The 15717-nt window shown below is 38.3% G+C and overlaps 1 protein-coding gene and 1 long non-coding RNA gene across 3 annotated transcripts; one reads left to right on the plus strand and one right to left on the minus strand.

Annotated features, from left to right (window-relative positions):
* The first annotated feature begins 1256 nt into the window (after positions 1–1256).
* Positions 1257–4650, plus strand: LOC113020605 (uncharacterized). Its single transcript, XR_013908819.1, has 3 exons — positions 1257–2713; positions 3959–4009; positions 4487–4650. It is a non-coding gene; the product is annotated as an uncharacterized LOC113020605 (long non-coding RNA).
* A 6005-nt stretch (positions 4651–10655) lies between these two features.
* Positions 10656–13951, minus strand: tnfsf14a (TNF superfamily member 14a). 2 transcript variants are annotated; one of them, XM_026163677.2, is made up of 5 exons: positions 13388–13951; positions 13018–13228; positions 11889–11922; positions 11736–11801; positions 10656–11591 (listed from the first exon to the last, which is right to left on the minus strand). In XM_026163677.2, exons 2-5 carry the CDS (start codon positions 13210–13212, stop codon positions 11200–11202), a joined length of 687 nt encoding a protein of 228 aa, XP_026019462.2. In that variant the 5' UTR covers positions 13213–13228; positions 13388–13951; the 3' UTR covers positions 10656–11199. The 2 variants fall into 2 exon arrangements, with proteins under 2 accessions (XP_026019462.2, XP_026019461.2); XM_026163676.2 differs by lacking the exon at positions 13388–13951 and having other exon boundaries at positions 13018–13315.
* Positions 13952–15717: the final 1766 nt, after the last annotated feature.

Raw genomic sequence — 15717 nt, forward strand, 5'->3', positions numbered from 1 at the left:
CTGTAGGGCAATAATCATAACTACTAATGAAACTAAGTACGAGCTTTTGTTGGTCGTTGAACTTTTTCTTTCCTTTTTGCTGATGGTCTCAGTTTTGTGCATTTTTGATTTATGGCCACTAGATGGCTGTAAGTCATCATAAATCCTCCTGAGACCCAGAATAAAATTTTGTGATATTTAGATTTGACAGTCACATGCTACAGCAAATGTTGGAACTGGAAGGAGAGTCTTACTTAGTCAGTTTCATACTTAGTGCTGTCAGGAGATGCAGGTGGAGTGGGGTCTGATCTTACAGCAAGAAGGTGAAAGTTCAGAGAAGGATATGTAAACAGTGGACGGCAAAATAATGACACAAAGTCTATTACTTGTAAGCTAGGGCTATGAAGTTGTGGGCTCAGCAGATTTAAGCTGTCTTGCTGTATTCAGTTAAGAGAGCTCTTCAAGATGTCTCTTATCATTAACACCAAGAACATTTGTTGTTTTGATGGACTGCCTAATCTTAAAGAATCTGTCTTATTAGTTTCTATTAGCTGAAAACAGGAAACGGTAAATTCAAATCCTGTGTTATCTGAGTCATGCCGTGAACACAGATATGCTGAAGAATGTTTTTGCCTTTCATGTATTGTTTAAGCTGAATTCAACTGATAAAGACAAGACACATAGACTTTAATGCTTTTTTCCTCATAAATGTAATTCATTACAGAAGTGAAACTTTAAGTGTGTGTGTGTTTTCTAGAAATCAGAATGCCTAAAGATTTCAAATCCAATGTGGCAGTTGAGAAACCACACCAGACAACTTCAAAGCCCTCGCACAATATTTCTGGAGTGCCATTATTTTGCCCTGACTCAGACTCCTCAAAGGCTGGTATGTCTTCCTCTGAGCTTTCACCTTCCTGCTCTAATGGCTGGCCTTGCTCCACCTCATCTCCTGACAGCTGTAAGTCTGACTCTCCTTTCACAGTTCTGAGTAAATGTCCTTTTCTCCTCGTCCTGCCCTTTGCTTCCTGAAATATTAAAATAAGTTCAGGATGTGAGGCAGTAAGACCTGCTGTCCACTACAAAGGGCACTGGATAACACTTTTGTTCCAGAAGGGTTAAAATTGCTATACAATTCTAAAATCACACTAAATCAAAGACACTCAAATAGAAGAAACAAACAAAAAAAATCACTTTGTCTCCTTTGTGGCTATAAAATGTGGAAGCTGCAATTCTTGTACAAGAAAATCCATGTGCTCTGTTAGCCCAGCTCCCACAAACATAGCATTGATAAGATCAGAATGTGACATAGATTGTATGTGCCTCAGAAGTTGTACTGTGATTTATCATGAGTTGCGCACTTTGTTTTGGCTTATGTTTTGGAAAATAGTGAATCATCAACAATGCAGAAGTAAGCTAGTTGCATTGCAGAAAGAATCATTGCTTTCATGTCATCGTATTCATCACACAATGAGAGACAGCAGGGGTTTCTCACTGTCCTTTAAACATGCACATGACTCGATACTGCTGACTCCTAAAAAAAAAACAATTGCTCATCGGCTTTCCCCATCTTATCAAAAGAAAAAAAACATAACAATCTCTTGTTCCTTTTTTGCTTCTCATAATTTCATTTAACTAAAATGTATCCATGTAACAAGTCTGGGCATGTTGTTTACAGCTCTGTTACTTGACCATTCCCAGTCATAAACACCGCATGCATCATTTTTTCTGAGTGATTGAGTTTGATGACGCATACCTGAACCAAAGCCCATCCTGTTTTTGCTGCCATGAAACTTTCCCCTGTCAAAGTACAAACAGAGAAAGTGAAACCACATTTACTGACCACAAGCAGAATTTAGTTGCAGGTGGGAATTTTTAAAAAGCGCAAATAGTAAACAGCTCATCACAACATTTTTAGAGTTCCACTGCTAAATTTTGCAGTGACATTCTGTTATAAGATCAGACTTAAGATAAGTTGTTGATAAGTCAACAATATGTGGTTGAATTATGTTGCGACAGTTCTTTCTTTTATATTCAGTTTACTATTTTTATCTCTGGTTATGATGCTTGCGTCAGTTCCAAACAAATATTTTTAAGGATAAACTGTAACAGAGGCATATTGTCATGTTGGTACACATCTTTACCCTTCCATTTTAATATTAGTGGAGAAATACACATAGAAAAAAATCAGCAAAGTAATGATTTTCAGTGTTGTAATAACCACGAAAATATCCTAAAATTTTCACTTTAACAGTCTCTTCATAAATAAGGAAGTTAAGAACACATTTCAACATATATTTATGTCAAAGTTTCACTCCTTCCTTTTCTCCCAGCTGTCAGTATTGTTCCTGTCTGTGTGACTTGTGGTGAGTAGGAGAAAAGGGCCAGTCCCTTTAGAGATATAGATATAATCTGGCTGTGTCTCCCTTCAGTAGCATACAGGGGAAAGTACCATTTGGATACTTCAGATACTTAGGCCACACAGTGAGCTCAGGAAGCGAAGTAACACATCAGTGCACAGCAGAGGAAACTCAGGACTTGTACAGTCGTCGTTTCTTAACATCTATCTTCCTGCGTTCCCCGGGCTAAGAGCGCTCCGAACCCTGCTGTTTGACTGACGATGCCGGAGCCTACCCAGAATTTACTGATCCGTATCCTCGTGTTGTGGAACACCGTAATCACCATATTCCTAATTGTGTTCTTCGTTCTATACTTCACAGCAGGACATAAAGGCTTGGTGAGAACTCTTTGAATAATACTTTAACTATGGTGATTAGTGATTAGACAAAAAAAGGTAACTTCTTTTTAAAACCGTTAGTGTAGCATGAACATTTTTTTGAATAATAACATGAACTTCAGAAAAAGTCAACATCTGTGCCGTACATCTGCTCTTATTTGTGGTTTTGGTAGTAGCTGGTAACTGGTGAGAAAGACACCTATGCCTGTGGTCTACATTTGGTTACAGACCCCCGTCATAACACCCAGTCACAGCTTTCTCATAATGTTCAGTGTTTTTGAGTTAAATTGGTTTCCCACAGAATAAAATAAGATACAGTAATACAGCACCAGGGATGCCTTACTTCATTCAAAACACAAGTTTATTACTGGGAGAAAATATAAGTCATTTGAAGTTTTATAGAAAATAAACATATTTAAATGTTTAAACAGTGAAGAAGGCATCTTATTGACGAATGATTGCCTAAAAGAAATTGGATGACATCTGGTGCTTTTGTAGAACTATGTTAACCCTCCTGTTATGTTGGTTTCCAGGAACACCAATTATGCTCCTGGGTTCATTTGGGCAAATTTACTCCTCCAAAAGTGTCAGAAACACTGGCATTGATTATTTTACAATTTTCTTTTATAATTTTGATTTTTTTTCATTTTCTGTAGTGATGCAGATGACATGTGACATCTCTTCTGTTCTGGGTCAATCTGACCTGCAACATAACAGGAGGGTTAAAACATTACAATAGTATGATCATTTTTTGAATAAATTACACGAAGGGCAGAAAATAATCAACATCTGTGCCGTACAGCTGTTCTTTTTTGTGGTTTTTGTAGCATAGCTGGTGAGAAAGACACCTATGCCTGTGGTCTAAATTTGGTTACAGACCCCCGTCATAACACCCAGTGACAGCTTTCTCATAATGTTCAGGTTCAGGTTTAGTTGGTTTCCCATAGAATAAAATAAGATACAGTAATACAGCACCACGGATGCCTTACTTCATTCAAACGCAAGTTTATTACTGGGAGAAAATATAAGTCATCTGTAGTTTTATAGAAAATAAACATATTTAAATGTTTAAACAGTGAAAAAGGCATCTTATTGACAAATGATTGCCTAAAAGAAATTGGATGACAGCTAGTTCTTTTGTAGAACTATGTTAAAACTCACAATTTCAGTCAGCAGCATGTTTCCACCCCGAAATCCTCTTACAGTATTTAGTATAAGCACTTTTGTTTCCTTTTCCAATCTTAGGAAAATAGTGCTGTAGAATCATCCAAAATTTCCTCCACGGAAAAGAGATGGGTAAGCTATCCATCATTTCTAAGATTTATTCAGAGTTTGTGTTTCTCTCCTGACTTTTGTGTTAAACATTCACCCTCTGTCCATTTTCCTTTATTTCATGCCACAAAGACGTCCTGCTGATGTTACATGTATTTACTATAAGTACACATGTTTAGTAAGCGAGATAGATGCTGCACTATGTATGTCAGATTAATTCCATTTCTTATGAGTTACGTATGTCTAACCACTCTCCTCCCCTCTTGGAGGAAGCTCAGTGACGTCATTGCCACATTCGGGGAAATGCCACTAAACTCAACTGTTGTCTCTTCATTTTCCTTCTGAAGTTAGTACACAGTCTATGCTGTAAGCTGCTGTTGTCTCACGTTGAATAAACTGCAGCCTCTCTGGGCCTGAGTGTGTGTCCCTGGAAGTCATGTTTGCACCACATTTACTGTTACTATTTTGAGAGTGATAAATCCCTTCTTCTTCTTTCAACAGACAACCACCGCCCCCTCTAGCCTCTCCTCAATTACAGGAAAAATGCTCAACTTTAATCTTAAGAAAGGTAATGTTTTTCTTATTTCAATTTATTATCTGCACTTAAAATGTATCATATCCCCATTCAAACATTGCTGTGTTTATACTTTCTTTGTCAGAAGAAACATGTAATCCCATGAAATACATACAGTCAGTAAATAAATGAATACAGTCAAATGTACTTTACTTCAGAAAAATTTTTTGATTTAAAAACTGAATATAGAGAATAAATTTCTAGAAAAAACAAATTTAGCATCTATAGCAGTCTATTTTATGTCCCCCACAGATGGAAATGATATAACATGGGAGCAAATTCAAAAAGATAAAAGCCTGCTTTCAAAAGTCAAGAATGGCCTGAGCCCGAACGTGGATGGATACTATTTCCTAAATCTTCAGGTTGCAGTGGGTCCAGACTGTTCCATAACAGATCAATCCAGTGTGAGCCTGGTGCACATACCGGAGGACAATAAACCCCAAACTCCCCTACAGGGCTCAATTAACAAAGAAACAAACACCACAGGTATTCTCAGCAAGGTAGTGGAGTGCGGTGCTGGAGAGAGGCTGATATTCAACATAAGTAAGCCAATATTTGATTGTGTTGTTATTGATAAAACTTACCTGGATATCATCTTCATGCCACGGCTTTAGGTGTAAGTTCATTATTCTAAATCCTCGGCATAGTGCACGACACCTTTCCAGCTTTGGAACCCACACTGAAGCAAACCTAGTTTGAATCTTGTCGGGTGTACTTGTTCACTTTGGATGGATGGTCTGTTGATCTCCAGATCAGCGATTTACCTAACAATTTTTGTAAAAAAAGGGGAATTCAATAAGAGGTTGGATGAAAACCTCGTCTCTTTTTACATTCCAGTCTGCAAAAAAAGAAAGAGCTCGCCTTAAACAGGGTTTATAATGATCCAATGATGTTCAGTTTTGTAAAGTAGATATAGCAGACCGGGTATTGGTCTCAGGTTGTATCATCACTACAAAATCACACTTGAAAACAGCGCAATGTATGTAATGTATTGTGTATTTAATGGATTAGAACCAAAGCTGGATTGTTTTCATTGTTCTCAAATAGCTGTTTTAAACAGAAACTTTGAAGCGTTGTTCAGAATTGACAGATCTCACTTGTTGAAACGATATTTCTTTGTTAGAGCTTTGCATGTTTAAAATATCTAGTAGTTGATTTCAAGAATTTATTGTGCTGAAGTGTCACATTTTTCAGCAGGAGATTGCTTTTGATGTTTGCACAGATTATACTTTCTAATTTCTGATTCATTTCTTGTTTTGTTAACATTGTATGAATTCTGTATTTAAGTTTATTTATTTATTTCTCGCAACAAAAACCATGTGCAGCATATGATTTAGACACATAATGGATGTAACAAAAAACCCCATGGCAGGTCAGCTAATAATCTATGAATGTTTATTTTCTCAGTGATAATGTTCCACAGGGTGTACCAGTCGCAAACTGGTAGTGAGTCACTGGAATCTATGTAGAGAATTGACTTTGTTTGTTAAAAGAATGTAATTCATATTTGGAAAGAACAAAGGTGTAGTTTTGATTTACTTGACCAATAACATACTTGAGTATTTCATCTCTTTAGTCTAAAGATAAGTGTGAAATGACTTGATAAGCTCCAGACATCCTTGACTACATGTACTATACATTGTGACACGTGAAAACACAAGTCGCAGTGGTTGTTGCGGTAAGTTTCATGTGTTTGAGATTTGAAAGAAATACTGGGTTTTTTCACTTTTTGTAATTTTTTTGATGTTTTAGTGGAAGAGGAAGCTGCTTATGCATTTGAAAAGATTTCTGTGAGACCTGCTAAATGTCTGTGTTTAAATTTGACTTTAACCATTGTTATGAAAAAAATAAGAGAACGTCTTAGTTAAAAATGTTCACTGTCTTTATTGTATTTGATGTGACTGTAAAACAAAAACAAACTCAATATGAATCAAAGGACACGATAACAGTGATTAAGGGCTTTTGGGTTTGAGTCATTTATGAGACCCTACATATGAAAGTGAGAGGTCATGAGTTAACATTGGATTACCACATAATCACTAATAGAAAGATACAGCGGGACCCTCCCTGTCTATATGCTGTCGAAGAATATGTCCTCTTGACTCTTGACAAAGCAAACAGAAGAAATGCTTCTCATACAAAGCATTCAAAGTCACATCCAGTGACCTAAATTGCAGTGACAGAGATACAGTAAAGCAGCAAAAAAGGTCACTGGAACATTAGTCATCACAGTCAAGAGGCACATTTTCCAGCTTTCATTTGAAAACTTTTGTTTTCCAAACCTCAGCCACAAACGAGTCCCATATCTCTCAGTGCTCTGTCAATTAGTTGTTGCTACCACAGCTTTCGATTGCAGCGAAGAGGTCCAGGATGTAAAAATTGATAGCAGACATAGCAAACTACCACCCACTCTGTCTCTTTTATTAGAGGCCTTAGATGCATTTGCATGGGTTGATTTTGGGTGCTCCCTTCCTACTGCTTTCCACTGCCCAATGTCAAGATAATAAATGGTGTATCCACACAGAGAAAGTGTATAACCTCTACACATCATTTTTGCCCAGACATCATGGAGAGAACGTTGACATTATAAACATGTTTACAGCATGCACTTTTTGAATAACAATCTTCCAGTTTCTTCTTGTAACCCTTATCAATATGCCACCTCTTACAATAAAAGATTTGTCAGACTAGAAAATGTCTGAAATGAGTAAGCTTGTAAATCCAGTCACAGCGGTTTTTTTAAACTTGAATCAAAATGATAGTGATGTCAAATCTTTAAAAGTTCAAATATTTCTCACTCACATATTTTTCCTCCAGCCTGTAGTGTTAAATAGCCATGTAGAGTATTGTGTGTGGGTTACCCAGTTTTGGATATATACACTACTGTGCTACAAGAGTGCTATGCGCAGACACAAATTTCTGATATTTAGCAAAAGACTAAAACAATAGAAGAATTTTTCTTGTTAAAATTCAAGTACAGATCTCTTGGATGGTTACCGCCGCACAACAGGCATCATTATTTAACAGCTAATCCAATTAAAATTCTACTAAAGACAACAATAGCACAAACACAGTGGAAAGGTCACGTTTAATAGCAGAGGTGAAGCCTAACCCACACACACAGGTCAGTTACAGCAGCTCCTGTATCGACCATAAAGCTGTTATTAATTAACACTATCCACACAGTTCTAGACCATTTTTGAATCAAGCTGTAAATATGGTGTTTTAAAGCTGCAAAGTTGGGTATTTTTGATCTGATCAACTGCAGATTTTTGATCTGATCATCTGCAGAGGAATGGTTTATTTAAAGAGTTTCGTGAGGTTTCAGAACTCATCATTGTACAGAAACAGCATAATTGAAGGTTATGAATGAATCATATCTATCTAATGGATTCCAATTGGAAAGAACATATGATTTGTTTGCATAAAGGGACAGTCCTCTTCACACACACTTCATACACTAAGGTTAATTATGGAGTTCCGCAGGGTTCCGTGCTAGGATCAGTTCTGTTGACTTTATACAGCCACTATCATTAAAAAGCAAAGGGTACATTTTCACTGCTATCCAGATGACACCCAACTTTATCTGCCCGTGAAGCCAGATAACACTCACCAATTAGTTAATTGCAAGAACAACTTAAAGACAAAAAGACCTGGATGATCTCTTATTTTCTGCTTCTAAATTACGGCAACTGGTGTCTAACTGGATACTTAGAATGGCATTACCTTGGCCTCCAGTAAAACTGGGAGAAATTTTAGAGTCGTTTTACATCCTTCAGTGTGTATATTGAGCTAATATGTAGGATTGGTTTCTTGCATTTGTGCAATATCTTTACAATTAGAAACATCTAATTTTAGAGTGATGTTAAAAAACTAGTTCATGCATTTATTACTTCTTGGCTGAACTACTGTAATTCGTTAGGACGGGGCTCTCCTAAAATCTCCCTGAAAAGCCTTCAGTTGATCCAAAATGCTGCAGTAAAAGTACTGACAGGGACTAGAAAGAGAGCATGTTTCTCCATTATTGGCTTTTCTTCATTCATTCTCCTCATATACCAGTTCTAGAATAATCAGGCCCTGTCTTACCTTAAAGACCTCATAGTACCATATCACCCCAATTGAGCACTTCAGTCTCAGACTGTTGGCTGACTTGTGGTTGCTAGGATATTTAAAAGAAGAATGGGAGGAAGAGCTTACAACTTTCAGGCCTGTCTTCTGTGAAACCAGCTCCCACATTGAATTTTAGCAACATTTTAAGACTATTTTCAAGACTGAGGTTAAAACTTTCCTTTTTGATAAAACCTATAGTTAGGGCTGGATCAGGTGATCCTGGGTTCGTCCTCAATTATGTTGCAATAGGCCTAGGTTCCTGGGTCATTCTCATGATGCAGTGTTACTTCAGCTCTTTTGTCCTGTCTCCCTGCCCCAACCTCCAGTCCCTGACCCTCCATGAGCCTGGTTCTGCCAGAGGTTTCTTCCTGTTAAAAGGGAGTTTGTCATTCTCACTGTTGCCAGGTGCTCATAGCTGGTCCTTTGATTGTTGGTTTATTTGAAGAGTTTTAGTCAGGCTTCAGAACTCTGTACAGACACAGCATTAGTGAAGGCTTGGTGTTTTCTGTGTTTTTGTAGGGTCTTTACCTCGTGATATAAAGCAAACCAAAGTGATTATTGTTATGATTTGATACTAAAAAACTGATCCCTAACTCCAGTGGATGAGTTACAGTTCACCCCACTCAAAGTTTTAGAGTTGTTCTGAAGAGGGGGGAAAGCCCCCACAGAAGCCCAAACTGTTATTTGTACCAACACAAGGGGACAGCATTTAGCTGCGGACTGTTTGCTGTGCTCCTCTTTCAGTTTTGCTTTGCATAAAAAAATATATTCTCCATAAACTATGTTGTGTGATTTTAGCCAAAAAAAAGGTTCAATTTAAGAGGCCATTTTTGCCTTATTTCAAAAGTTGATTGTAAAAATCAGCAGTGCTCAAGAGATCAATATCTCACACAGACCTGCTTTATAAATGGAAAATGTTGATTTCATATACGGAAGTGTAAAGATTTTGGTTCATGTCATAACCGGTGATAGAGTACTCTCAGCCCACACAAATTCTCTATACAAGTCATGCTTGGCCTCGAAACTACACAGCTGATACAGCTCGCGCTGCTGCGCTACCGTCGTCTCTCACACTTCACAGGTCAGCCAGCGCTGGAAGATCATGACTCACACATGTGTTATTAAAAGACCAGAAGACTTGAGAAAACATCATTCAGCTCATGGATAACTAAACTCTGGACTGGAGTTACACTTTCAGCTCTCAAGTGTGTTTTCCCAATTTGAGTAATCCATACTTGGCTGAGGGAAAATTAATTAGAGAAATCACTCAGCCTACACACCCACCCATAGAAACACATACATGCACATACACATATTCATTCACATACACTCACACACACACATGTTGCTTCATTTTCACCAGCCATTTCTCTCTGGGTCTGGGGTTGGAAAGTGAGTCAGCCAAGCAATCTGCTGCTATCACCCCCCTCCCCCCGGCAGCCCCCACTACCACTTCCTTTTCAGTTTACAAATATACAACTCTGTGGGTGTCTTCTTCGAACACACATAGATGAAGGGAAAGTATAACAGTGACTGCATGGGACATACAAAAAAGGGGGAAAAAAAAAAAGCTTCAAAGAGCTTCTCGTTCGCACAGACCTTGTCATGGTTGCACGTTGTGCCGAGATGTGACTTGAAAAGAAACTATGTAATCTACTGAAAAAAGTAGTAAATAGAAAAGTAAACCAACAATGAAGACGTTGACATTTTTCACATCCACTTTAAACCTTTAAACCTTAAATAATGTTGCTGCCAGTATACATTCAGGTGAGAAGAAGCTGACATGATGACACTTTACTTTTTGGGCCATTGTGGTATTGAAAAAAAAAGTTCCTCCAGTAACTGCTGTGTGGTTGGACTGAGTGGGCGACAACATTTTTAATACAGAGACCACTGAGCCTGTATCACGGTCTCATCTTTCACGGCAGGAAGTGAATACACTTCCCTTACTGTGCATGGCTAACAAAAAAGACCAAACCAAACAGGTCTTTTAAATTATTATGTGTTTATTTCATTGCACTGTATGACTTAATGTATATAAATACAGAAAAATGAGCTTTTTTCTTTAATAATAAAAAACAAATTCATAAATAGTGTGCTGTACGTGTTACAGCAAGTAGGAAAAAGAAAGGTTACAGTCTTATTTTTGATATTAGTATGAACACTCAGCAACAATCTGAAGTTCAATCTGTGAAATATGTGTATATATATATTAGAAATGAACTGTTAGAAATCATATTTTAACAATCAAAGTTTTGTTTTAAAGCAAATACACAAGCATATAAGCATATCAAATTTCCCTGTTGTCCGACTGTTCGTTACACTTATAAAACAAAATTGAGAGTTACATCTGCAGAAACAAAGCTGGCAGCACAGCCCTGCACTTTGCAACGTGCAAAGGCACAAAGAGGATTTGACACTTGCCTTCCTTGCGGTTACGGACCTGCTTTTTCATGTCAAAGAGAATCACAAACCCCTGAGAGGACTTATAGGTTTTAATTTACTCTCATTTAGAGCCTTTATGTGGCATCTATATCATATAGGCACCAAAGACATTCTCAGAGGGTTTGTGGCGTACAATTTTTGCAGTGTCACTCACATCCACAAAAATACCATCATCCTTATAAAGGTGAAACACTCCACCCAGGTAACTGTTGGATTGTGTTTTTTGACTGCCTTTTGAATGTGAAGGATATTTCCTGGACTGCAGGAGGGTGATATTCCCTGAATACCTGTCAGTATGCATGCTAATACGATGCTGAAATCCGTTGCTGTCTGAGAAGAAAACCTTGGAATAGACATAGTAATAACCCTCTTTCTCAATTTTAAGCTCTCTGTCTTTGTAGGTCATTTCATAGAGGAGAGGGTCTGCATTCATGCTCCATGCCATTTTGTTTTTTGCATGAGTTACATCTTGTCCATCTGAAAAATATAAGAACAAATGTAATCATTCTAATAAAATAAAGTGCAAACATCACACTGTGAAGAGCAATATGTACTTAATTATGCATCTTGGTAATAACTGAAACATTATGTTTCTGGCAGTTAGGGAAATGCTGTTTTTACCTGTCAGATGTGCAACCGGTTTAGAGGGAGGAATACCATAACTGGGTTGTTCAGTGGCAGTTGTAACTGTGAGAGGACGAAACATTATTTATCTAGTGTGGAATAAGTAAACGGAAGGTGCTCGTCATCTGTGTCTAAAGTGCTGAGACTCACCTCCGATGAGCTTAGAGATCGATTCTGAGTCGGTCTGCAACGAAAACGAAAGAGGGTTAATGTATTTTTAATGTGCATTTGCATTTTTGAGCGTGCACATGTAGATGCGTAGATGCAATCGGCTCTTGTGGATAACAAAGTTGTGAAAATAGAAGTTTAACAATATTAAAATGTAATTGTAACAGGCATTGTTTTTCTGCAGAGAATGGTAGGACAGAAGAAAGTAGATTGCTATCATGATACCGGAAGTAGACCACTTCCTTTTTGCCATCATCCCTTGTTTGTACACTGTGCACACACTCAAAAACGCCACTGCTGTTATTCTGTTCTATAATACGTGACAGCTACACAGTGCATCAGTGCTGTACAGGAAACTGACTCTGTACGTCCACCGCCTCAGAAAGTATGTCTGCCCCCTCCCCACATGCACGTCATTAAAGTTGTCCGTAAATGAGCTGGACTTTAGAGTACTTCTCCATGTGCGCTTGGCCCTCTTCCCCATAATAGTGAAATAAATTCATGATCAGCAGTTTTTACTGAAAATAAATTCATCTCAGCAGAATTTCTATCACAAGAGCCCCTGTGTTTGCGTCACAAACCCTTCCAGATACCCAGACATACATATTGCATAAAGAATCTCTGCAATAGGATCTTCTCTAAGTCAAACTGTTATTCTATTCTATTCTGTTGTGGAAATTTACATTTTTAATAACTTTCTCACATACAGCTCAAAGTAATCTACATTTTTATGCCTATTTATGCATCTACATGTTTAATTATGACAATATCAATGATATAAAACAAAAACTCAGGTTTAAAGAAAATCAAGACCTGTAGCAATCTGCTGTGACCTTTAACCAAACGCATTTCTGATTACAAATACTTCTGATTGAGTGAAAGTGTTATTAAAATGACTGACAGAAAATATGTAGGAGAATACTGTGAAAAAGTACGAAAAGAAAACTGGAAGTGAGAACACTGTGGTAAACAATGAATAAACTCTTACAATGAAAGCGAGATTCAGAGGCGTTGAAACAGATATTTAATGGAAAAAAGATCTACCGAGACAATGAGCTAATAATAAATCATAGAATGAAATTGCAAAAGGTACAGAAATGGTGATACTTACATGTTCGGCCTGGTAGAGTCCATAGATGAAGCATGCTTCTATGACCATGCCGCACAGCGCCACGCTCACCAGCATGAAGAGCAGGATCTGAGCCACCCCGGTCTTTTTTCGCACCTGGATCAGCCTGGGGGGCACTGGAGGCCTTGTGGCATGGGTGTCCACCACACACACAGAGGGATATTTAATCTTCTCCATACTTTCTGGGTTTTTTCTGTAAATGGAAAAGAATTCAGTGAGGCGCTCTCACTGAAGTAGCTGCTGCTACTTCAAAAAGACAGTAAAGACAGAGAGACCTGAGAGACAGGCAAGTGTGAAGAAGTTTCAGAATGGGTGGGCTTACTTCTGGTTGGTTCAAGTGGAGCAAACTTACCAGCAATCAGAGACAGAAGTCTTGAGATGTATCACCAAAGCACCTTTGAGAGCTTCCAACGTGCACTTGAACTGCACGCACCCAAAGGATACTCCGAGGTTATGTCACTCTTTCCAGTGTAGTCAATAAATCGTTTTTGAAGTGTCACGGTTGAAGGCGACATTCAGTGAGTGGAAGACCCAGAGCAATGCATTCTGACCTCCCCATTTACACCCTCCCACTTCAGTGCAGCAGCAGTGCAGAATGTCTCCAGTCCCACTTCCTCCCTCGTTAACACTCTTTTTGGTCTGACAGTTACAGTAACAGACCAAAGTTGTACACACATGTCCTTTGTCACTTTAAGCACATTTGTGAAAGACCCTAAAAGGTCACTAGCCACCTTAAGTAATGGGTTTAAAATGTATATATTCTCTCCCAAGGCTTGGTTATTTTACGAGAAAGTATTTTGAGGTTTAAACAGTATGCATATTCCATCCAGTCAGTGCTGGTAATACGTAGCACTGGTTAATATAATTTTTCATTATCTTCACTAGCATCTAATTAGTAAACAGTTAGCATCCCATTGGTTAGCAGGAAAAAGTCGTTTAGCTTCTACATGAGGGTGATAACAGTCATGGGGAAAAAAATATGCACACCCAATGCAATTTGTTGGACGCTTTCCCTACAGATAAACATTTTATGCTTGGACACAGGGGAAATTAGTTAATTTAAAAAATGTATAGGTGTAATTTTCCACCAATCTGTGACATAGTCTTAGCGTAAAATGCAAGAACATGTCATTTCAATCTTGCCTTTGACTTAACTTTCCACTTCACTTCTTCTTTTTGAGTGATTCCTTCTTAAGTCGTTCCTTGGTGTAAAGGGCCATCGCTGTCTTAAAAGTCCACTCAGCTTTGGCACAGATGGCTTCATGTTAAGCAGAATGCAGAATGAATTCAAAGCTGAATGGCAATGGCAGAGAGCCGTTTATCCCCCAGGAAACAAACAACCACAACACAATAAAGTTTCCATCAGTATGTGGCAAAGCTGTCCTTGGTTGGTCTGCTGTTAGTGCTGCTGAACAACTCTAACTTTGATTTGTGTCTCCAGAGCACAATATTCCAAACGACCTGTAAGGTCATTGCAAACTGCTGTTTTGCTCTAAACAGCTGCAACGGTTTTGCAATGTAGGTCAAATGTGCAATCTCTGGTTGATTCGAGATGCATGCACTCTAACCCTCATACCTGACCTACAGTTCCTGTAATGGCACTTTAGGGTTCTTGCATCAAACAGTTTGTTCTTGGGATGATGTGGTGGACTAGTTTTTGAAAAATCGACATCGCTTTTTTAAGACTATACTTATTTTACCTAAAATAATTTAGGGATTTGTTTAAATTCTTGCCAGTCTCATAGGTAAAAAAAATATTTTTTCTGAAGGCCACACAAAGCTTCTTTTTTTTTTTTAAGATATGGATTTAATAGTGGAATTTCTTTCAGTTATTTACCTACTTCAATTTTTGTTAAATGTCATTAGAAGCACCACCTTCCCACTCCACCACCCACCCTTAGGGGGTGGAGTGGGTGTAGATGAGTGTCAGGGATGATTCTTGACAGAAGGATAGCGGCAACAATGGAAGGGAAGGTTTACAAGATGACAGTGAGACCTGCTATGACAGAGTTAGAGAGGCAGGGCTGAGATGGTTTGGACATGTCCAGAGAGAAGCTTAATGGATGGAATGAACGGAGTACATTAAATGTATCAATATTCACCATTTAGAAGATCCAAGAAGGTTAAAACTCAGTTTTAGTGAGATGTACTTTGTCACTGAGGCTTCAGTAGGTGAGGGGCTGGACAATTTCACATTCTGATGAGAAAAGATGTGATGGACATACGGGGAAAGACATTTTACCAGCTTAGTGCTGAAAAGGATTCCCGACCTTTGACCTTGTAGTGGACTATACACGTAAATATAACAAAGTACAAGATTACTGTTAAATACTGTCACTAATACAGTTCCAGCATGTCCTACAACCCAACAAATACCATCATCATCATCAAATACATCCTCAATTAGATTAGACAACATTTCTTGTAAGAAAATGGCAGATGGAATAAGCACAGAGCCGAGGCTACTGTTTGGAGAAGCCCTCAGAGAGGACTGATGGAGGCTCCCTGACGAGGCAGATCCCCGTAAACTAATGAGAAGCCTGAGAAATGAGAAATGAGAAAGGGGAAGGAAGCGTGGGGGTACATCCTTTCAATAAAACTTCTGTTTAAGCATGTTCCAGTGATCTACCAGCTGCTTGGATTGTATTAGCATATTAGTGTATGAGCTTACCATACCATCCT

The sequence above is a fragment of the Astatotilapia calliptera genome, chromosome 4, assembly GCF_964374335.1.
Source record: "Astatotilapia calliptera chromosome 4, fAstCal68.1, whole genome shotgun sequence".
NCBI classification, from domain to species: Eukaryota; Metazoa; Chordata; class Actinopteri; order Cichliformes; family Cichlidae; genus Astatotilapia; species Astatotilapia calliptera.